Below are 23615 nucleotides of genomic sequence, written 5' to 3' on the forward strand. Positions count from 1 at the left end.
GTTACTCAGTAAGTCAAAGAAACCCAAAACAGATATGGTGCTACCATCCTTAAATCTACATAACAAAATATTTTATGTTGTGCCTTCAAAAAAATTTCATGGGAAAACTCAAGTTCAATAAAGAACCAGTTGTCTAATAAATAAAACTGAAGTCAGTTCTTTATTTCTTATATACAATATCATTAACAAACGATAACAAGCAAAATATACTTCACATTATTAATGTCATGTTGCACAATATGAGAAAATGCAATTATTATTTTCATTTTTTAGCGAGAAACAGTCAAATTAGTACAGTTCTGGATGTAAAGATTTAAATTTTTTGTCTGACAACATGCACCATTCAGTTTGTTTTAAAAGTTTAGCAACCTCAATTTCTGTGGAAGTGTACAGTCTGCTAGATTTCTTAAGCCATCGGTGATAATCTTTAGTCCAGTTTGGATTTCTTGGCCAATCACATTTTAATATGATAGCGTTCTTCCTTACATGAAAATGTTGTAAGCTTTTTCCATTGTCGGCTATTAATAGTATTGTAGAAGTGGAAATACGTTCGCGCACAATCTATAAAAGAAAGAGGATAGATTTTAATCCTTAAAACATAGTATTATTTATTCAAATAAAATTTTGTCTCAAGTTTTATCAATTTCGTTTTCTTAAATTTTAATTGAAAAAGATATTATTTAAAATTATTTATTATATAAAAAGATATCTGATTGAAGCTAACGAAACAATATTTAGACTGGCAAGAGAAAGGGGGTACACTATCAGATCACTATTTGTGGCACTAGAATATGATGAGCCAATCAAAGCGTTGATTAAAATAAAAGGAAGGTAGCTTTTACTTTTTCAAAAAGTTGATCCTATATTTGTAATCGTAAGTGGGGCGGAAGCATATGCAATTTACCTTTTTTTAACAAATTTAGATTTTCAGCTTTCCGCGGGTCTTGAATTGGGGAATTTCCGGTTACTCGTTTAACACGTAGCCACTACTCCAAAAGATTATAAGAATAATCCACGAAAAAAGAAAACTAAGTATTCAACACCAAATTTTAACAAAACAATAATTCCTTCTATTTCACTTTCTCCTTGTGGTGTGGACCAGAACTTCTCTGGAAGAGATCTTGGCATTCTTGGTGAGAACTTTGCTATTATTTATACTACCACTTCTACACATTCAACGGCACAACAGTTTTTCAGAGATTCAGACATCCAACGGGATCCGTGCTGGAAATTCTTGAATGGTTACATAGCGTAGTTGCCGTGCACACGTTGGAATTACATACTGTTTGAAAAATTCCCTTCCTTGACATAAATGTTGATTTACATTAGAATAGATTTTGAGCGCTTGGCTATATGTACGAGTATAAGCCAAGAGTTCTACAATTCCTATAGGCCCTCTACGTATCCTCAATATCTTATTGTTTCTTTCAATAATTTTTTTAAAGATTTTTTTAGAAAAGTGAATGATAATACTTACAAGAGTTTGTAGCGAACGACATTCCTTCACCATCATAAGTAATAACGGATCAATTCTTTCGTGAAAAGACTTTGCTTGATAAAATCTAGGAATACCAATGTGTCCGAATAGTGTAAGTGTATCTCTGTACCATTCCATTGCTCTCGTTAGCATTAACGGTTCAAGCTAGGACAGAAAACTGATAATGTAACTACATTGAGATATAAATTTAAAGCCGCTTGCAAATGTTTTATAAATTAATATTTCCACTCAAAATTAACATGCTTTTTTATTCATCCAACTTATGTACTGAATATATTGAATACATAAAGCCTTGAGCGTAAAAGGGGGAAGCTTTCAAGACACTATATAATTTTGAAATGAATCAGTAAGTTAAATTGCATTTTTATTTATAATGCTTGAAATGTCCGAATAGATTTTAGAGCCAAACTGAACAATATGTAGAGCGATATAGATATCGTGAGTTTCTTCAATTGGGTAGATTGCACTTGGCCGAGCATGCTGAGAAAAATGAACATGGAAAAAAAAAATATCGCAAGAAGAGCGATTGCACAACGTACACAATCGTGCGTCTAAGATTGAGGTAGATAGGAAACGTAGCAGGACTTTTAAAAACTTTTCTTGATTCTACTGGAGAACGGCAACAGTGAAAATGTGAAACTAGAAGTTGTTGTTAGAGGAAGCTAAGACCGACGCAAGTGGGTTGTATGTGGCGCCCATAGGGTAATGAAATAGTATTTTCGAAAAAAGTAAGCTTGCTATCACATTGTTTACTTCTGGTTCAAAATTCTCTTTAGGTAAGATATGTATTTAGAGATTTTATGCTAAAAAATAAACTTGAAAAAAGAGTGGGTCCTTTCCCAGGCTTTACAGTATAAAAGGAAAGGCATAAGGTCAGATAACCATACACACTTGGAAACTTGGCGTACAACTCGATCAAGACCCTCGGCCTATTAGTAGTGACACCTTTATTAGGAACGGTATTTGCCATTACAAGCAGTGGCAAATAGAATTGATTGTATTCTTCATTTATAACAAATATAAACAAACATATTCTTCTATTCTCGAACAAGGAGAGGGTTTCCTAGCCGAAAATGTGTAAAAATTAAAACAATTTTCATTCATAACAAGTGGGATTGGGAACTCTATTTTTAAAATTTTTAAGATTAAACATTTTTTGATCACTTTTTAAGGTTGAACGATTCTATTTTTTGTACCTTACAATGCGCGGAGTTTATCAGAATAGAGGCCACAGGAGCACCCTCTTGCCAAAGAAGTTGCCTGTCAGCTTTGGTTTCTAGTGTCAGATGTACTCGTAAATCTGGTACACTTTTTTTCAGATTAGTCCACACTTTAGCCGCTACCGGTACAGCAGCATCAGTACTGAATCTTGTTTGGCAAAGATGAAGATGGCGAAGATTCGTATTTGCCAAAAGTTCCACCACATCTTCTCCAACGTTATGTGGGCTCACCACCAACACCTATGCTTCAAGTATTATTCACCAATTCAATTTTGTAGCGAGATATAATTCAATTTTCACTAAAAAACAAAAGAAAGACAGAAGTCTTATAGGAAAATTTCAGTTCTGCAGTGAAATAAAAAAAGAAAAATTTAGAAAATTTTAATATTAATTGCATATTACCCAGCTGTGGAGACTGCTGAACGTAAATTTTGAAGGCTATCTTTAAAATATTTAAAATAAAGTACGAAAATATATTGTAGAAATTCGTTTAGTCAAACAAAAAGTTATAATCTTATACTTTATTATTTACTTATTTCGAATTTCTTTCTATAAGTTAGAGAGACTGGGTATCGGTATCTATGTAGTTTAGTTCTTATGAAAATACGAACCTGTAAATTTAAAAATACTCCCACGTGTAAAAGTTGACATTTGTTTTTCGTGAAGTTGAGTAGGGACAGATAACGCAAAGTTGTGCAACATTCACAACAAACATCGTCCAATAAAGTGAGAGCTTCAGAATTATCCAACATTAAATCAATTAATTCCAAACGCCTTAAGCTTGTAAGATTTCCCATTAAACGTTTTACAGCCTCCAGCAACTTGCCTCAAAAAGGTAAAATATATCATGTATTTCATTGAAAAAATTACATTATTTTATACAAGAATAAAATAAAATTGGACAGATAAATCCTCCTTAAAAGTTAAACAAATCTTGTCAAACTTGTTTAAAAATAAAATGCAACAGGGCTATGAAATTGTCTAGTGTTAATTTGTTTAAAAAGAAACCTTAATGCAGAATTAAAAACCATTTGAGACTTTTCACCTAACAAGTGAAAAACATTTTTCTATTCGAATTAGTTTCATGTCAGAACAACATGTGATAAGAACAGTACATTAGTAGGAATATCTCATTGCTCTAAACGTATGCGTTATTTTCTTAACAGAAACTGAAATTTATTCAGAAACTAAAAATAATACCTCACAAAAATAATAATAATAATAATAAATGCAGAGAGGTTCAACTAAACTTTCTGTGTCCGTTTGAGTGCTAGGACTACAATCAAAATTTCCGCCAAAAATAAGTGCCGAGAAGGATCAGTTGACTGCAAAATATTTATATATATGTATCTAACATATATTACGAATTAACAGTTTAGTTAAGCATTTTTTAAGGCTTTTACGAGTATCAAATATTTACAGATCACCCATTTCAGTGTATTGGTGTTCCTAAATTTATCTAACTTTCTAGTGGAGTATTCCATTTCATTAATAGTTTCAATGAAATGGCAGTTACTATTACGTTATAATTAGTTGCAAAAATTTGATTCCATTCAGTACTTGTATGGTTATTATTAGCTTTAGTTCCCTTTAGGCAATTATGGCAGTTTACAATTTTAGAAAGAAATGCATTTTTATATCTTCTTTTGCAGAGTGTATAATTAATTTAGTTTAAGATTAAATATATATCTCTATTACTGAAATATAAATGACTCTTCACCTCCAGTTCCATATAATCTAGATGCTTGTTGTGATTCACTTCTGGCCAGCATATTACATGGGAATGTATATCTAAGCGTCTTCACTTTAGCTCCAATACCTTTTACAGTTACTCGATCGGCTCCTTGTTGTTCAGCGTAGTATGATATCATATTCATAAATTCGTACATATTGTAAAAGTTCGTCATGGGTTTAAATACTAAAACCCGAAAATTTCGGCCAACCGTGGTTAAACATAGTTGTGCTCTCAGATGATCTAAGGTGAACTATGCGCAAAAAAATAAATATAAATTTTAATTAATACATCTATTGAAACAAGAAAAAGAATAATGACATTCAAATCAAACTTTGTTAGAAAAATTTAAGATTCTTGTTTTCTCTTGGAATCACACTATAAAGATTTACCTGCCAACCAGAGTAGTAATTAAATCTTCTTCTAGTTAATGTTGTTTCATCAAATGAAAATATATACCATGCATATGGTAAATAGAATGCATGGTGCCATCTTCGACAAACCATTGATGCATAGTATCTTTCACGCATTGTTAAATAAGAGAAAATTTTTTCTATTACTAAATCTGGAAGCAATGTCCATTGACTCTGATTCTCTGGTTCTCCTAATAAAAAGAGTTAATTAATAATATGAACTGACAAAAATGAAAATAGTTAATGATAAAGATCGGAATATTTCAAAAATTTTGTTTTTTATGCTAAAATTGGATATTTTTCACAAAGAACAAATAAGAGATCTATAAAATTCAGACGAAAACGTTCAAATTCTCTGATTGATCGCAAACAGTTGATCTCATGCGGCGCGTTCTTTTACAGTATGTAAAAAAATCTTTAAGTACAGTTAATAGGAAAAATCTCTTCTTTTTTTTTGTTCACAGTTTTAAACAATCAAATTTGGGCATATTTAACAATATTTACTGCAATCACGCGCTTAAATAACCAACAACATAAGAGTGCCAATAAAAATATTTTTTTTAAATTTTAGTTCAGAAGTTAATTTGAAAATTTCAACAATTCCACCACTAGCAAGAAAACGCAAAAAATTCGAGAACCTTATTATGATGAAATTTTAATTAAAATAGTTAACATTCTGCCAGCTATGTTTTGGAGATAAGGAAATGAATTAAATTAAAAAATAATAATATAACAGAGGCGCTAATGACCAAGCTGTCGATGCGCCGGAAAAAATAAAAAAAAAAATATAACAGAAATTAATTTTTTGCACCATGCATTTTCACATGCACTGCACAAAAGTAGAAACAAATTGCATCAAAAATGTAGGAAGTAAACAAATAATAAATAAATCAACATATTTTAAAATATTTATTACTATATTCTTCATCTTCCATTTTGTTTTCTGTCTCACACTTGGCAATCTAATAAACTCATATGCATTATTAAAACACAAAGACTGGGCGAAAACTAAACCGGTTAGTGAAGTACTGAGCAGGAGGTAGGGATCAATCTAAAATAAGCATTGAGTCTTCTAAAAATATTTTTAAACTAATACGAATTGCGCCGCCCACTAATTCCTAAATCTTTATTATATTAAATTAGAAGTCGCGCAAAGTAGTTTGTGAATTATAAAATTATTAATTTAATTTATTTCCTCAAAAAGTTCCGACTGATGATTTATCCAAGACAAAGAATATATTAATTTCTTCATTTATTACATAAAGACTGAACAATGATGAAATAAAGTATTATTATTCTTTCCAAAAGCACTGTCTATTTTGACTTCAGAGCGTCAATAAAAAAAATGTTCTTGTCGTAGATTAGTATCTATTTACTGATGTTAATTATTGTACTATTTTGAAAATAAGAACTTCCCTTCACTTCATCTTTAATGTATAGAAGCTCGCTAATTTAATATTCATTATGTGAGATTACGTTCGTTACGGCTTGCTCGTTAATTACGATATGCCAGATTCACATCCATCGCGGTCTAGATTTCAAGCATGTGTAGAAATGAAAACTTAACTTTTTGGAAGATCCAAACCGTCGTAAACCCATAAATCTTTTATGTTTCATGGAATTTATGTAATGATTCGTAAAATAAATAACTCCTCAGACCAAGGGAAAATTTCAATAAATTTATGACATTAGTCTTTTCTTTTTACCCTTTTTACAGTCAAAGAGCTCCACCCAAATTGTTTCATTCCATTCCACATTTCTTTGCAGTAGAAAATTATTACTTATCCGAAGTTCTGGAGTGTAGGCGGTTTGTTATTTCAATAACAAGCAATGTTTCAGCGAGGGATTCAACAGCAGACACAAATGGGCTTACTTGTTTAATTAAAACAGCCTACCACAGTCTATTCCTTTTATTATTGTAAAGAATCCGTAAAAACCTTAGGTCTTAGTTAAACAAATTCCAAGCCTGAAGAACCCTAACTTTTTATTTAATTGGTTAACAAAAAAAATTTTAGAATTTAAACATTCACGAGAAGTTTTTTTTATTAACGCTTTGCTAATATCTATACAAGAAATCAGGATAACGTCCTCTGAGTTCGTAAACTTTTTCATGAAGCTGATGTAAGTTATTTTCTGTTTTGTTTTCCTTATTCACTGATCAGATCAGCACCACCAATGACAGAAACTACCATATTGGTCGATAGTTAAAGATCGATTTTTTATGGCATTCTAACCTAATCGGTAGGTGCTCTGTTTATCAGCAGATAACTCCTACTCCTAATCCTAACCAACCTGAATCAACTGCTAAGAGCCGGCCTTTACAGTTAAACGGTGTTCCAATTCCTCTGAGTTATCTTACCAAGCTTAGGTTCGTTAAAATACTTTTCTTTCTTACTGATGTAGTTACTGCACTTTCTGTATTATAGGTTATGCGTAAAAAGAGTAATATTTTATGATTAATTATGGATTCAATTTAATCTTGCTCATCACTTGTTGCGAAGTTACATTCTTCCTAGTTTTGATCACATTTATTGAATACACCTCATCGTTATTATTCTTTGCCTACTTTGTAATGATCACATATATATTCACAAGGTTAATACATGTATTTACTATGTTCTAGCTGCTGCATCAGTCATGACTGACTCAAAATACTTTACCACCACTAAAAAGGGTGAGATTTTTGAGCTGAAATCAGAGTTAAACAGCGATAAAAAAGAAAAGAAGCGAGAAGCTGTTAAGAAAGTATGTAGTAATTGTAGCATTTTATCCCGATTATTTGACATAATACTTCTTTTATGATTTTATTATTATTATTATTTTTAATCAAAGCAGTTATAAAATATCAAATACTATTAAGATTAAGTCTTGAATTAAATTATACCATCTAAACTATTCTCTTGTGACGAGGAGTAAACAATTAATTCTCCGATCGTACAATAAAGTTGCTAACATTACAAGTATATTACTTAATTACAAATAATGGATTGAGAATTTATAAAAAATAAATGTGTTATTTTTGTAATCTGTATCTTTCAATACTTCTTTATCTTTATATTTTATGAATTTTTTAGGTCATTGCATCCATGACAGTTGGAAAAGATGTTTCTGCGTTATTTCCAGACGTTGTTAATTGCATGCAAACAGATAATTTGGAGCTCAAAAAACTTGTCTACCTTTACTTAATGAATTACGCCAAGAGCCAACCAGATATGGCGATCATGGCTGTTAACACTTTCGTTAAAGTAAGTTTTTTCTGTCTCAGATTCGTACTTTAGTACGATTTGTGTGGGAATTATAAATTGTACATTCTATAAGGTTAGATTGATTATGATAGTGTAGGTTTCTCTGGCACCGCAACCAGAAGAGGCTTATTGTTCCAGCCCCTAAATGATATAAGTACGATAGTTGGAGAACTCACTTTTGCAATAGTCCAGAATTTTTCGCAATAGTTGTTTTTATATTAGTCTTTATTAAGGAGTTGTTTAGCCTTACTCTACTCTGGTAGCCTATCTTTGAGTTTGTGTCCAGACCAGATTGAGAGGGCATGGCCCACGGTCTGGTTCGGATCTTGACCCAAGACCAGTTTCAACGGGGCACTTAGAGGTGTACTACTTGCCTTACCCGTTTATCTAATGTGATGACTTGCCACACGCTAGCCCTAAGTAATTATCTCTCCAGCCCAAAGGCTCCAAAAGCCGTAGATAGCGGGGTATCGCCCAGAAAAGTTGCCGGATCTTCCCGCAGGGACAGTCATGGATCGCTCAGACCTTGCATAAAACCGCTTGAGACACCCCCCATATCCATTGTGAACTTAGGTAGCAGGTATGCGAGACGATAAATTCAACTGTAGAAACTAGTCCACCACCACCACTTTCGCGGAAGTGGAGGACAAATTTAGTGCATAGATGGTTGTAGTGACTTGCACCGTCTTGAGAATCTTATATTGTTTTATTATTTGTTCTTCTATTTATTTAATCACTTTATGGATATATAGTTTGTTATATATATTTTTTAAATTTAGTTTTCCTTCTTAATGCGGCCAAAAGGATTGGACTGTTTTATTAGTTATTTTTTACTGATTAATATTCTTTTAATTTCAGGATTGTGAAGATGCTAATCCACTAATACGAGCATTGGCTGTTCGGACAATGGGTTGTATTAGAGTTGATAAAATAACTGAATATCTATGCGAACCTTTACGAAAATGTTTAAAAGATGAAGATCCTTATGTTCGTAAAACGGCAGCAGTCTGTGTTGCTAAGTTGTATGATATCAATGCACAACTTGTAGAAGATCAAGGTTTCCTTGATCAGTTGAAAGATCTTCTTTCTGATTCCAATCCTATGGTAACTATTCTGATTTTTAAAAAGTTTTATTTTTTAAGGGCTAAAATAAATAATTTTTTTATTTTAATAAAACAGGTCGTGGCAAATGCTGTCGCAGCATTGTCTGAAATGAATGAAGCTTCTGTTAGTGGATCTCCATTAATTGAAATGAATGCACAGACGATAAACAAACTTCTCACAGCATTAAATGAATGCACCGAATGGGGACAAGTTTTCATTTTGGATTCATTGGCAAATTACAGTCCCAAAGATGAAAGAGAAGCTCAGAGGTATTCACAACAATCTTAACCATTTTACATCTTAATAATTTAAATATTTGATATAGAAAATGTCAATAATCTGGATACTCTTTTAAACAGCATATGTGAGCGAATTACTCCTAGATTGGCCCACGCCAACGCAGCAGTTGTTTTGTCGGCTGTTAAAGTACTGATGAAATTTATGGAAATGTTACCAGCTGATTCTGACTTTGTGTCCACTCTCACCAAGAAACTAGCTCCACCACTTGTTACTCTTCTTTCTTCTGAACCAGAGGTGAAATTTAATGCTGCAAAGTAATTATTTAGAATTATCCCTACGTATATTTTAACGTAAGTTCAATCATTGCAGGTTCAATATGTTGCACTCAGAAATATCAATTTAATTGTACAAAAAAGGCCTGACATTCTAAAACATGAGATGAAAGTATTTTTTGTTAAATATAATGACCCCATTTACGTGAAACTAGAAAAATTAGATATCATGATACGTCTAGCTTCACAAGCAAATATTGCACAAGTACTTTCTGAATTGAAAGAGTAAGTTTAAGTTGTTATAATTGAATGTACTTACATTTGTTGAATATTCAGCAAAAATATCTGAATGCTCACCCCACAATTTTTTCTTCAAAGGTATGCCACAGAAGTGGACGTAGACTTCGTTAGAAAAGCAGTAAGAGCGATTGGCCGATGTGCAATTAAAGTAGAACAATCTGCAGAGAGATGTGTTTCAACACTGCTTGATCTAATTCATACCAAGGTTAATCTTTCCAAAATATTTCCATTTGACCTTTTAAAATTAATAATAATAATTTTTTCTTTAATTATTCCGAAATTGGACTATTGTCGTGGGCTAGGTTTGATATGTGGTTTTTCTTTAGGTTGGCTATATAGGCCCAGGTTGGCTTTGGAACATTAGGGTTTTGTTCCCTACTAAAGATTTATATAATTTGAATTATGTATTTGTTTTTAGGTAAATTATGTTGTACAAGAAGCTATAGTTGTAATCAAAGATATATTTAGAAAGTATCCAAATAAATATGAAAGTATTATATCAACATTATGTGAAAATCTTGATACTTTAGACGAACCTGAGGCAAGGTATAATTATTTTGTTTCCATACCTGTACTGAAAATTTGTTTCTTAAATATTTATATTAGTGTATTACTAATAAAATATTACTTTTTTCAGGGCGTCAATGATATGGATTATTGGTGAATATGCAGAAAGGATTGATAATGCTGATGAACTATTGGAAAGTTTCCTTGAAGGATTTCATGATGAAAATACTCAAGTGCAATTGCAATTACTCACCGCTATTGTAAAGTTATTCCTTAAGAGGCCAACTGACACTCAAGAACTTGTCCAGCAGGTGAAACATTAGATTTTTTTTAATAAAAAGTATTTTAATATAACAATTAAGACATTAATAACCATTGAGGAAGGAGCAATTTAAATTGGTATCCGTAGTTTGGATCGTTTATCAAAGAATAATGATTGAAGGCTTAGAAATGATTCTTAAAATTATGGCCATCTTTGAGATTTATATTTTCGGAGAAGTCCATGAGAATAGAGAAATTTAGGTTTCATTTTTTTAGTTTTTCATCTTTATAAAGGGTTAAATAGTCTTATGAAGAGAGTTCTGGGAATTAAACGTTTAATAAAAATAATCAAAAAATAAAAAAATCAAATGATTTATTCCTAGGTTTTGAGTCTAGCTACACAAGATTCAGATAATCCTGATTTACGTGATCGTGGCTTTATCTATTGGCGATTGCTATCTACTGATCCAGCTGCTGCTAAAGAGGTTGTATTAGCTGAAAAACCTCTTATATCAGAAGAAACTGACCTTCTTGAACCAACATTGTTGGATGAACTAATCTGTCACATATCCAGTTTGGCATCAGTTTATCACAAACCACCAACTGCATTTGTTGAAGGACGAGCAGGTCTTCGGAAATCTCTTCCAGCTAGGTACGTTTTATCATTTTACAGTATAAAAAAAAAAGAACTTGTGTTTGTGTGTTGACACGTCTCTTCATCGAAGATTGTTTGAATTTTTATAGGAGCGGCTCACAGGAAGGTATGCAGGAGGCTGGAAATACTGCAGGTAGCAGTTCCGCGATGGGAGGAGGAAGCCAGCCTCAAGTTATCCCATCTCAAGATTCACTGATTGGTGATCTTCTTAGTATGGATATTGGAGGTCCAAGTATATCATCTGTACCACCAGCGACTGGACAGCCCCCTCAGCAGCCAGTAGACCTATTAGGATTAGATTCTCTCGTGAGTATCTTTATTTTCGATTTCTCATTTGAGAAAAAGTTCTGTGTCCTTTTATGATTATAGAAATTGAGATTTCATAGCAAAGACTCCATAGAAATAGTTTCTCTAAGTTGTATTCTCGCGTGAACAGAATGTTCAAAGTAGCAGAAAGTTCAAACATGATATATATATTGTTTAGGATGGGGATAGAGGAATTCAGCAATTCATTTGTTTTTGGACGAAAAATTGTCAACGAGAGGACTAGTTTTTTTTTATAATTATATAATCACAAAATGGCTTCAACCATTACATTTATCTGTTATACGTATGTAGCAAAAGAAAATATTTTTTTTGTATTTGAGCCTTTTTGTATGATTTCTGTGTAAAACTTGTATCAAAAAACAGGATGAAGTTGTCCTATAGATAATATGTAGTATGAAATTAATTTTTTAGGATTCCTAAGGGAGTTGGAACATTAGGCAGGCGTCTTATAAAATGTTACTTGCCTAAAATATTCTCCATTATCATACCTTGTAGAAATTTAAAAAAAAATCCAGTTTTAAAGGCAATCATTTAATTGTATCTTGAGATAGTATATTGCCATTTCACACTGAGGTTTCATGATGAAACTGATGCTGTACTTAAAAATTTACTCTTATTGAACGTTTCAGTTGGGTGGAGTAGGAGATGCTGCTGCTACTAACACCAATGTATCCCAAAGCACTACAGGTCTTTTAGGAGATATATTTGGCTTAGGTACGCCCCAGATGGCGATGTACTGTCCTCCTAAAGCATTATGGCTGTCGGCAGATCGTGCGAAAGGATGTGAGATATGTGGTACATTCTCAAGAAAGTATGTTCACTAGTACTAGACCAAGTTTTCGTAACTTTCATTACTTATTTTTTCCTTTTATTGAATTATCTCTTTTTAAAAGGAACGGACAAATCTGTATGGATATGACGATTACAAATAAAGCAATGCAACCAATGTCAGGATTTGCTATTCAATTGAATAAAAATAGGTACACAGTGTTCAATTTTAATTTAGTTTTAAGGAAGTGAGATAGAAATGTTATTTTTAATAGTATATTTTTATTATTGTAATAGTTTTGGTGTGACACCTGCTAGAGCACTCCAAGTATTGAATCCTTTACCTCCTGGCATGTCACATGAAACTTCGTTACCTCTCAATACAACAGGAGCCATCCAAAGAATGGAACCTCTTACTAATCTTCAAGTAAGTAAGAAATATTTGAATGAATTTTGTTATGAATTTTAATTATTGAGTATATTTACTTTTTGAATATGATTTTTTTTTTCTAAAAATGAAATGTTTTCCAGGTGGCTGTCAAAAATAATATAGATGTTTTTTATTTTGCCTGTATCATTCCAATGAATGTATTTTTTACTGAGGATGGTCAAATGGATAAACGAGTATTTTTAGCAACATGGAAAGATATACCTGCGCAAAATGAAGTTCAATATACGCTGACTAATATTCAAGGCACCGCCGGTAAAATTTTATTAGTTCTCTTTTATCATTTTTTTTTCGCTTATTTTATCATTTGATGCTAGCTTGCCAGATTATTTATTTATCAATGTAGGAACTTCATTTTAATTGTTTTTCAAATGAGTATGAGACTTTCCGATTGGATATCAGTAAATTCAAAAATAAAAGCCTGAAATGGCTAAAAATCGTATGATCTCACTTGTGTAGTGAGAGATGATGTAAGCATTGAATTTGTTAGGTCAAAAATTAAGACATCTCACTTAATTTTCTAAATACATTTTTAACTAAATCTACCTGCTCAGAAGGGATAGTTATAGCTCCCGTGTTGCCAAATGATGCTGTAATATTCGAATTGGCAACCTCAAAACTTGGGAATGCTTTCTACAATAATCTCTTATTAGCGTAGAAACTTCTTTGAAACAGGTTACTTCTACAGTTTTTTTACTTCTTTACTAGCAGTGCTTCATATTAAAAAACAAAATGGTTGTGCAAATTTTCCTTATAGCGTGAAAAATAAACCCAAAATTTGGGTAAAGGTTTGTTTGAAGAAGGAAGGAATAATTCATCAACTGTTCAAACCCAAACCCCAATGAGTGTTAGTGAACTCTTTTGTTTTTCTTTTGTTTGAAACATTATAAAGTCCATTTAATGGATTTATTAGGTTTATCAAATTTTAAAAATTGATTGATTTAATTAATTTAATAAATTCAAAGTCTGAAGACATTTTTCTGTAAGATATTGTGAAATGCAGTGAGTAGAAATTATATGTGATGATTTATTTATTTTTATTCATCTTAACTAAAGACGTTCCAAGTCTTCAAAATCCACTCACATCTGAAGTTTTCAAGAGCATATATTAACTTTTTTATTGCATAGATAGTTTCTATACCTATTATATCCTCTTAAGTTATATCCTCTTAGTATCATCCTGAGCATTTTAGAAAGCCAGCATCTAATGATGTATTTATTATTTTTATGTCATTACTGGAAAAACATTTGAGTTCCACATGAAGTCAAAGAGGAAAATGTCCTATCCGGATTGGTGCTACGACTTCAATTACTAGGCATCAGATTATTCGAATTTAATCTAAATAATAATGTGAACTTAAACTGTGTTTTATCTAAATATATAGTAGTTCAAGCACGAGCCACTCAGTCCGAGTGTGGCATCGGTGCGGGAAGAAGTCAAGTACAACCTACTTGATCTTAATGGCTCTTTAATGTTGTCCAGCCAGATGTTCTGCGTCGATTTGTTCGTCGTCATAGTGGTGGATGAGCTTCGAAGGCTGGCTTTTGTTATCTGGAACTATCCATTCAGATCACAAGTCCATACCAACGCCGATGGCTGTAAAGCCAACCTAGCAGGTGCTTGTCATGAAGGCTGTTACAGATGGTCTGATTCCTTAGCCTTCCACTATTCGTTTCTCCTCCTACTCTTTAAAGTTATTTCATTTCCTAAGTTTAAGACAGGTGTTCAAGCTTAGATGAAAAGGGCCTTTTACGAACAACCACAAGTAGGGAAGTAACGTATATAGACTTGTATACCTTCTTCGGCTCTTTAGACACCTCTCTCTCTTTTGCATTCAAATATATTGGCTCAAGAAGATTCGAAATTAGTGAGTAAATAACCTTATTACTATTTTTTTCAACTTAAGGTGCGTGAAAATCTGTAGTCATTGGCGCCCCGGGCTTTTTTCAGTGTTGGCCTACTGACAGTGTTGTGTCGTTACGAAAACACTGCCCATCACCGGTCAGTGAGCTGTTAGAAGCTCTTAGGGGAAGATAATCTTAGTGCCAGCAGCTGGATTAAAAATAAAATCCAATAATAACTAATTGTATCTTGTTGTAGACACGGTAGTGCAGAAGATGCAGCAGAATAATGTATTTACAATAGCAAAAAGAAATGTGGAAGGACAGGATATGTTATACCAGAGTGTTAAACTGACTAATGGTATTTGGGTACTGAATGAACTTAAAATACAACCCGGCAATCCAAATATTACAGTTAGTAATCTGAATTTTTATTATTAATACAGTGTCATATTCGATAATTAATTTTTTTCTTAATATTTCTAGCTTTCTCTAAAATCAAGAGCTTTGGATATTGCTGCTGGTATATTTCAAGCCTACGACGCAATACTGCATTCATAATTATTTGCACACAGATATTTTAATGCAGAATATTTAATTTTCAGAATATACTCTAGTAATGTAAGCTTCTGTATCTTATCTACTTACACCTATTACTTACAATATAAATATATTGTCACTTGAGGAGAGAAAATATATCATGGAAAGTCAACCATTAAATAGAGTTTTCGGACAAGATTATTTATCGGTAGAAAGCAAGTATCTGATATATTGAATTATATTTAACAGCCACATTTTATGTGGTACGGCCTTAAAAGTTAGCTGCGCTAATCGTTCAATGGAAGTTCGTTTCGAATCAGATGCTCCAACTATCATTGACATGATTTACAGTATAATTAATAATCCACATCTAATGTATTCGTTATTCTAAAAAAAGTCACAACATTCTCTCTTATACCTGGAATATAGATCTTAATCCTTGTAACATTTCTTAAGTATTAATGTTTGCATTCCATTAGAATATAGGAAGTAAAATATTTGACGTGACTATAAAGAATGATGAGAAAATTCAAATATTGTAATAATAATTTTAATACTATATATTAAATAAATATTAATAATATTAAAATGTTCTCCGTTGTCTTAATTCATTCGTGTTATTATTCAAGTATTTATTGAACTTGCAATCAACCATTGTTATAGTAAATTATTACAGATAAACGTTTTATATCAGTTTTTCAAATTATTTTATTTACAGTAAACCTTAACTGTTTCAATTATTGTTTTAAATTACCTCTTCCAAGATTTCCTCCCTCTCTAGTAATATTGTTTTATTTCATTTTTCCTTCTCGACAGAAAAGTCAGTTAAGATAAGGAATCACCTATGTTATTAGATATCATATTAATAGGAGAGGAGAGTGGAATTGCATACTTTTCTATCATTTTCCCAACAAATAAAAAAGATGCTACTTGCAGGACTCGGTTTTCTTGACAGGATGACCTTTCAACAGACTGACTTGTTTTCTACCATCAGCAGATTCGGCTCCAATCGAGGAAACTGATTACACATTGTAAGAAGAATGATTCTTACATAGGAAATGTGGCATGATTTGTGATGTGTAGTTGGGAGTGAGGGAACCAAAAATTTGGTTTTATTTAGTAGCTGAGGACAGGCAATAAAATAATTTTTTTGTTTTAAGTCATTTTATGAGCAAAAATTTGCGATGAAATAACTTCTTGTGAGTTTCAAGGTGTAGGTAGTTGTAGTTGAGAGACCTAGTTTTAATGAAATGCATTGGTGATTAAAGGAGAAATAACTCCTAAAGGAAAAATCACTAGCTTTCAAAACTTACTTTTTGAGCGATTATTAGTGTCAAGAACAGGAAAAGAAAAATTAACGGAATTTTAGGCTTAAATGATGCAAACATTTTAGAAATCTGTAGATAAGAAGCTCCTAGGTAATGGATATCTAAGGGCCAGCAGCTGGATTCGAACCCGTGAGCTTCGCGTTGGAATCCAATATACGCTGGATTAGTCGGAATGAAAAGGATGAATAGTACAACAAAAATATTAAATTAAAATATTAAGTTGGATTTAATGTTTATATAAATTTAATTATAATTAAACTTTTATTTTGTATAAAAAAACATTAACGTGCTACATGTACATATATGACTGATCACATGACACACCTAACTTGGACGAATCTGGTTTATTAACAATTAAATGTTTTAAATCGGTAACTTCAATTATTTTAAACAAAGGAGCAAATGTTATCGAATCTAGAGATAAGTTATCCGTGAAAATTGTGTGTAAAATACAGGGTTTGTCCTCACACTCACACCATCCTGCCACTGGAACAGAAAAATTACTTCAGTTGGCTGTTTTATTTAACCAATTAGTATAAGCAGACTAAAAATATTAATTAAACTTATGACAATTACCGAAATGTGGCAACAATTTAGCCGGAAAGATTGGCGGCCAATTCAGGCAAATCAAGTTATTTAAAATCAAGCGCAGAAAAATAAAATGGAAATTTAAAACTTTTAATTTAAGGTCTACTTTGAAATTTTTAATTTTTCTAATCATTTGAACTATGGAAAAAATTTTGTAACGATTAGTGATCTACTGGGAAACCTACATTAATCTCAAGTGAGTCTTTAAGGGGAAGCGTGCCCCTTACGAGCTTTAGAACTGCCACAGAAAAAAGGTTGGAATTAATGCATACATTCGCACTATAATAGAATGATCGATGTTAGATATATATTATCCAGGTGATCTTTTTTTAAAGTCGTGACAAATGTCTATGAGGGCCTTAAAAAATTCGTTTATGCTATCAGTACATGAGCTCACAAGAGACGTTCTTGAAAGGTTTCATTCTTTGAATAAATGAGTAAGTGTTCCCTCTTTCTAAGATTTGTTGATAAAAATGTGAAATTAACCGATCGGCTTTAGAGTTATTATGTCCTCTGGTGTGTACTAGTGACTAACGCCACTGATGCGAGAATCAAGTTTCGATTTTCTTGGACTCACTTCAACTAGTGTCTGAGAAAAAGAGAGGTTAGTTGTAAAAACTGACATGACCTGTTAAAGGTAAGGCGCGGCAGATTTGGGATATTGTTGAGGGAGTTTATATATGATAAATCGGGTAATGCAAAATCTAAAAGTGATGTTTGTAGGAAAAAAGAATCAAAGTTTGAAGTTTACGGCGATGAAGAAAGCCAGCTAGAATTTTTCTGTGAAGATAAAAAATTAAAAATTTTCCTTAACATTATGATAATGGTAAGAATAACTTATAATTGGTCTTTGTCCTGCTAATATTAATGGAAATAATAACATTAACAAATTATTAATGATGCAAATACAAATTACAAAAAGTAAATGCCTTCTTTTAGAAACGAAACGAACAGATAAATTATTTTATTAGTTTTCTTTTTTAATTAACCAAAAAATTCGTCTCAGAGAATGGCATAATGAAAGGCGGCTAAATGAATGAAGGGCCATCCAAATGATGGAGATCTATTTTTAAAAAGAGCTTATATTATTGTCAAGGCAAAGCCGTTCTCAAAGAAATTTTGTGAAGTATTCTCCCACAAAGTTACTTCTTAAGGTAATAAAAAAAAGGATAAGCTCATTAACCTGAGAAAGATCAAAGTAGAGTCGAGAATGGAAGACGTTTACTATTCTAAAACGTCCAACTGACTACTGACTTACCTGAAGCACAGAACCCTGTAATGAAGTTCGGTTGATCCAAGTTGCTAAGTCCGGGCAGATTCTGTTTCACAGCAGATGTAACTAAAGTGCGTTCAAATGAAGATGGTAGGCCCTCCCTAATTTCACATTGGTAATCGCAAACAGATCTTGAATTAAATGTCATAATATTTTTACATCTTTCTATCCAAGGAGCTACCTATGTTATAATTGTAATTTAGTAGATTGTCTAAAGTATGGTTTAACAAACGTAACGTTTAGATTGAATAGTAAAATTCTTACTTTTAATGTAAGTTGATGCGACTTAAAAATATCTATTGCCGGCGAAGTTCTTAAAAGTAAAGTACTATCATTTAACTTGAAAAGTACTGATGGTTCCTCTTTGTGGGGAGTAATTTCTACAAGATTATCTCTTTCACCTTCCTTTGGTAAATAGAATTCCGCTAAACGTGATGTGTTAGCATTTACCAAGTACAAATCAGCGAAACCTGTAAAATATTTAAGCTATATTTAAATATAAATTAAATTAAATGCAGAATTATCAGTTTATACCTCTACAGACTGTTCCTTCAACTATTAGAAGCAATTCGAATTCGTGTTTCAATGAATTTTCATCCAATACTTTCACTTCCAAGTTTCTGAAATAAATTATGTTTTTATAAATAATTTTTATAAAGTAGGGTCACCTCAACTAAACGATATATAAATGAATTAGTATTGTAAAAACAGACCTTTCAGAAGGGCATTCTTCTTCATCGCTATCGTCGTAATCATCGAAAAATACTCTTGACGTTGGAAGAATAACTTCTCCGAAGAAAGTAGCCATGACTCTGCAATATTAATCTGAATTATTGCTCAAGTTAATTTTTTTATTAACTTTTATCTCTACTGTAAAACAGCTATACATTTCCTAACTGCCTTTACACCTCCGTAAGAAATATCACTGAAAATAGTGTCCAAGTACGACAGATCAAAATCAGCTTAAAAGAAGATTACTTACTCAAATTCAATGCATACACAAGATCAGGTTAGTCACAGTCAGTCAACTCTAACTCTATACTTCCAGTCAATCAAAAACAATAACGAGAACGACTTGCACTTTTATTGTGATTGGTATACAACTTTAAAAAGTTTCTTGTCTCAGGTGAACTTGTTTCTTGTCTTAATTTGTCATTCCTTGCCTAAAATTACGTTCCGATTACAATTGTGAGTAATTAACCATAAATCAAATTCTGATTAACTCTATGCTTTAAATTCCGGCTGACTAGAAACTGTCATTGATTTCCTAAAAAAAAAAAAAAAGCTGCAATAAGCCTGAGATATGATCAACAGGTATGCTATGATGCTATGATTCTTAAGAAATATTTTAACATAAACCACTGTTGTTTGTGGCATACGTTAAACTATAAAGTTCAAAAAATTCATTGAAAATCAGTTTTTTTTTAATGAATTAGAACAATCTCTTCCCTTATTCAACTGATTATATGCAAATTTTTATTTAGTGTATAAATAATATATAGTAGGACTGTTTTTCATTTAGTACCACGATTATAAAAGCGTGATTTTGGTAACACTGCAATGCACTCAGCATGCTGCTAAACGTTAAGGTTAATATCTCCTTTCATAAGTTAGGTTAGGTTCATTCCATTCCTTTTGCTGTTGACAACGTGTACCGAGTATTATGGGTTAGTTTAAACATTTTGTAAAAGTAAATTATATTGTAAACTTTATTTGCAATGGAAATCCATATTTGATTAAAATTGTTTAGCAAAATGATGTATTAATTATTTATTTGTATTTGAACAATAAGTGTAGGATAGATACATTTATAGTGAGGCTATAATTTACTAAATCTCACTTTTCAGGTAAACCTCGTGGCATTAGGACAGCTCGAAAACATGTTAACCATCGTAGAGAGCAGAGATGGGCCGATAAGGATTACAAGAAGGCACATTTAGGCACAAGGTGGAAAGCAAATCCGTTCGGTGGTGCATCTCACGCTAAGGGGATTGTACTTGAAAAAGTGTAAGAAGCCTTTTTTCTTAAATTGCACCTAAAATTGTTCGTTCACAAAGTGTTTTTACAATGATTGACTAAGTAATTATGAAAAGATTGGAATGATCTAATGATTTAAATTCATGGTACATAATTCTTGACGACCAAAAAAAAAAATAAAATTATTGATTACACTTTGCAGCCCTCCCAGTAATATTTACTAAAGAATACTTAAATTACATTGCATTTCTACTTTTGCAACTAATAAAGAAAATTCTAAAAGAAATTTTATTCCGAAAAGAACTTTGAGCCGAATGTTTCAATTCTCAGTTATTATGAGCTTTTTTTAAAAAAATAAATAAAAAGTCCGTAATTAATGAAATTAATTTAATTAAGATAAGTAATTAATCAGAAATTATTCAGATTGCTATATGATGACTAAACATTAGTTACTTCTGAGCATCATAGATTCATAGAAATAGGTAGTAATCTTGTTTAAGGAAATCAAATTTCATTAGATCTGCAAAGAGTGACTGATAAATTCTTACAGTAAAAATCTTTGTTCTTTTCGTTTACTTTTAAGTTTTGCAGTAATGGTGCAGTGATGATTTGGAACCAATTCTGAATATTTTATATGTAGCTAATACAAATCGAGCTTTTTAACACTGAGCACCAATTCATAAACAGTGAGACTGAACGAACATTTTTATGATTTCCAGAATAAAAATATTTTTGTTGCTTTTATTTATTTATTTAGCACTGGGAAAGTTTTCTGTTACAAGAGTCTTTATAATGGATGGTTATGTATAATTGTTAAAATAAGAGTTGTTGGGGGAATAACTTCTAATTTAGTATCTGAAAGTGATACAATAATTTTAATTTCGAATTTACTTTAACCTGGCCAAGATTAATTCAGAACACACATCTATTGTTAAATGAATCCTCATTTATGGGATTATAAATAAGATTAATGAACAGTAAATTATTGCTTCAAATATTAAATATAATCTAAAGATTTCAGTTCTATTGTTCCTGATGCAGTGATGATTTGGAACCAATTCTGAATATTACATATGTAGCTAATACAAATCGAGCTTTTTAACACTGAGCATCTGTTTGGAACGTTTTTTATATAGGAGATAAAGATTTTGTTCTCTTATTCTAAAAGTAAGGAACTGCCTAGTTTCCTTTCAACGGTTTCCAGAAGTTCTTAAAATAGAACGTGATACATAATATAACGTCCAGGGAATTACAACTGCCCCGTAGGACAATTGTTTAAGGATTTGCAAACAAGCAATGAAAACATCCTACTTGGAAAATCTTTATATAAGATTCCATTTATATGTCATTAGTTGTGTAATTTTGATTAAAATACAACTAAGGAACAATACAACTATCCGAATGGTACCCAGATCTCTTAAAGAGAAACTTTCAGACCTAAAAGACAAAAAATAATTTCCTAAATTTGTTCGTGCTGTCATTTTGTTAAAACTTGATTTAGCATCTTTAATTTTTTCATGTTTAAGGGTTTACTAGCTTTCTTTAAATACCTGTGCATTAATGGTTTGATATCTAATGCTATAATCTTTTTAATTAAATGGTGAGTGACGAGAGCTTCTCTTATAAACAAAAATATTTTATAAATGAAAATGGATGCATGGTGTTGTGTCATATATCAATTGTTATAAAGTTTCAAAAAAAGTTCAGTGGATTTTATGTTTTTAATATCTTCTGTAAGGATTCATGAGAACATTGAGCAATGGCCAATGATTGTTAAAGACTGCGAGAAATCAATCCAAAAGGATGGGAATAAAATTAGGAACAAATTTTTTAGTTGTTCAGACTTTACAGATCGTCAGAATAGGACATCTGTATTTTTTAAAATATATTTTAAATTTGCATCTGCATAAGGTTTAAATATCTTGAATGTGGTTTTGAGTTAGATTTCTGTATCTTATTATTTGTTCTCTTAAGATTTCAGTTTTATCTTTCCTGGTGCAGTGAAGATTTGGAACCAATTCTGAAAATTTTTAATGTAGCAATACAAATCGAGCTTTTTAATACTGAGCACCAGGTTGAAAACAAGTTTATTTCAAATTAGATTATTGATGCAATGGTGAAGGAGAACCAACTAAGTGTGTAATAAAAAAGAGAAAGTGTTCATAAGAGAAGCTCTCGCCACTCACCATTTAATTAAATAGATTATATTAGATTAAATAGATCAATTAGCCATAAAAAAAGAAGAGTTTCCTGATGTAGAAGGATGAATGAAGTCTGAATTTTCATAATTATGTGTCTGATTTGCAGTGGAGTAGAAGCCAAACAGCCAAACTCTGCTATTCGTAAGTGTGTGAGGGTGCAGCTTATAAAAAATGGCAAAAAGATCACCGCTTTCGTACCAAGGGATGGTTGCCTCAATTTCATTGAAGAAAACGATGAGGTATTAGTGGCTGGTTTTGGACGAAAAGGTCACGCTGTTGGTGATATCCCTGGTAAGTGAATAAATATTTATTTAATACGTTGGGTTGATGGTGCAAGAGAAGATGCCAGAAGCATGTTTGACATCAGGAATTGGAAGGCTGTTGCACTGAATCTAGAGCAGTGGCGGAAGAGCATCGAGGAGGCCAAGGCTCATTAGTGGGCTGTAGCGCCAGCAGATGATGATGATGATGGAGTAATTAAATATTAACCTCATACTTGAAATTATTCTGTTTCAAAAGTACTTACTTTCAAATAACTTCTAATGTGATGCGGCTCTACCGTTAAAATTATTTAAAAATTGAGAAATGTTAACAGAATCTTATATAAAAGTTTTAATTTATTAAATATTTTGCAGGTGTTCGTTTTAAGGTTGTAAAAGTTGCCAATGTTTCGCTGCTTGCCCTGTACAAAGAGAAGAAAGAGAGACCTCGTTCATAATTATAAAATAATTCATTTTGTACTTTACAAAAAATGTGCTATTTAATAAAATAGTACTTTTTATTTATTTCTATTCAATTTCCAAAATATTCCAAGGTATCATGGTACAGAATAATTTAGCCCACTGGATCTGCAATGCATTAATTGGCACAGTTCTG

The 23615-nt window shown here is 31.8% G+C and overlaps 4 protein-coding genes and 3 non-coding genes across 9 annotated transcripts; 5 read left to right on the forward strand and 2 right to left on the reverse strand.

The window, feature by feature from the left end:
* Positions 1-129: 129 nt before the first annotated feature.
* Positions 130-7030, reverse strand: LOC141454190 (uncharacterized). Its single transcript, XM_074128142.1, has 7 exons — positions 5780-7030; positions 4843-5054; positions 4439-4703; positions 3330-3544; positions 2695-2958; positions 1478-1642; positions 130-561 (listed from the first exon to the last, which is right to left on the reverse strand). Exons 1-7 carry the CDS (start codon positions 5796-5798, stop codon positions 289-291), a joined length of 1413 nt encoding a protein of 470 aa, XP_073984243.1. The 5' UTR covers positions 5799-7030; the 3' UTR covers positions 130-288.
* On the forward strand, positions 3420-16068 carry AP-1-2beta (adaptor protein complex 1/2, beta subunit). Of its 2 annotated transcripts, none has more exons than XM_074128085.1 (18): positions 3420-3553; positions 7487-7608; positions 7938-8108; positions 8967-9212; positions 9288-9481; positions 9572-9746; positions 9822-10009; positions 10103-10229; positions 10443-10570; positions 10662-10842; positions 11176-11444; positions 11537-11753; positions 12404-12585; positions 12668-12754; positions 12840-12969; positions 13074-13245; positions 15092-15246; positions 15319-16068. In XM_074128085.1, exons 2-18 carry the CDS (start codon positions 7501-7503, stop codon positions 15391-15393), a joined length of 2805 nt encoding a protein of 934 aa, XP_073984186.1. In that variant the 5' UTR covers positions 3420-3553; positions 7487-7500; the 3' UTR covers positions 15394-16068. The 2 variants fall into 2 exon arrangements, with proteins under 2 accessions (XP_073984186.1, XP_073984176.1); XM_074128075.1 differs by lacking the exon at positions 3420-3553 and adding an exon at positions 7072-7231.
* An 839-nt stretch (positions 16069-16907) lies between these two features.
* PSMG1 (Proteasome assembly chaperone 1) lies at positions 16908-19898 on the reverse strand. 2 transcript variants are annotated; one of them, XM_074128280.1, is made up of 6 exons: positions 19449-19898; positions 19275-19373; positions 19096-19181; positions 18826-19031; positions 18547-18742; positions 16908-17186 (listed from the first exon to the last, which is right to left on the reverse strand). In XM_074128280.1, the coding sequence occupies exons 2-6, from the start codon at positions 19367-19369 to the stop codon at positions 16990-16992; spliced, it is 780 nt and encodes a 259-aa protein (XP_073984381.1). In that variant the 5' UTR covers positions 19370-19373; positions 19449-19898; the 3' UTR covers positions 16908-16989. The 2 variants fall into 2 exon arrangements, with proteins under 2 accessions (XP_073984381.1, XP_073984370.1); XM_074128269.1 differs by having other exon boundaries at positions 19544-19896.
* A 173-nt stretch (positions 19899-20071) lies between these two features.
* RpS23 (ribosomal protein S23) lies at positions 20072-23520 on the forward strand. The gene is made up of 4 exons (XM_074128315.1): positions 20072-20228; positions 20409-20568; positions 22846-23030; positions 23375-23520. The coding sequence occupies exons 1-4, from the start codon at positions 20225-20227 to the stop codon at positions 23455-23457; spliced, it is 432 nt and encodes a 143-aa protein (XP_073984416.1). The 5' UTR covers positions 20072-20224; the 3' UTR covers positions 23458-23520.
* On the forward strand, positions 21135-21212 carry LOC141446372 (small nucleolar RNA SNORD36). Its single transcript, XR_012453668.1, has one exon. It is a non-coding gene; the product is annotated as a small nucleolar RNA SNORD36 (small nucleolar RNA).
* Positions 21574-21651, forward strand: LOC141446373 (small nucleolar RNA SNORD36). The gene has a single exon (XR_012453669.1). It is a non-coding gene; the product is annotated as a small nucleolar RNA SNORD36 (small nucleolar RNA).
* On the forward strand, positions 22534-22610 carry LOC141446374 (small nucleolar RNA SNORD36). Its single transcript, XR_012453670.1, has one exon. It is a non-coding gene; the product is annotated as a small nucleolar RNA SNORD36 (small nucleolar RNA).
* Positions 23521-23615: the final 95 nt, after the last annotated feature.

Source organism: Rhodnius prolixus, unplaced genomic scaffold (assembly GCF_049639745.1).
Source record: "Rhodnius prolixus isolate KJV_2025 unplaced genomic scaffold, Rpr scaffold_1, whole genome shotgun sequence".
NCBI lineage: Eukaryota > Metazoa > Arthropoda > Insecta > Hemiptera > Reduviidae > Rhodnius > Rhodnius prolixus.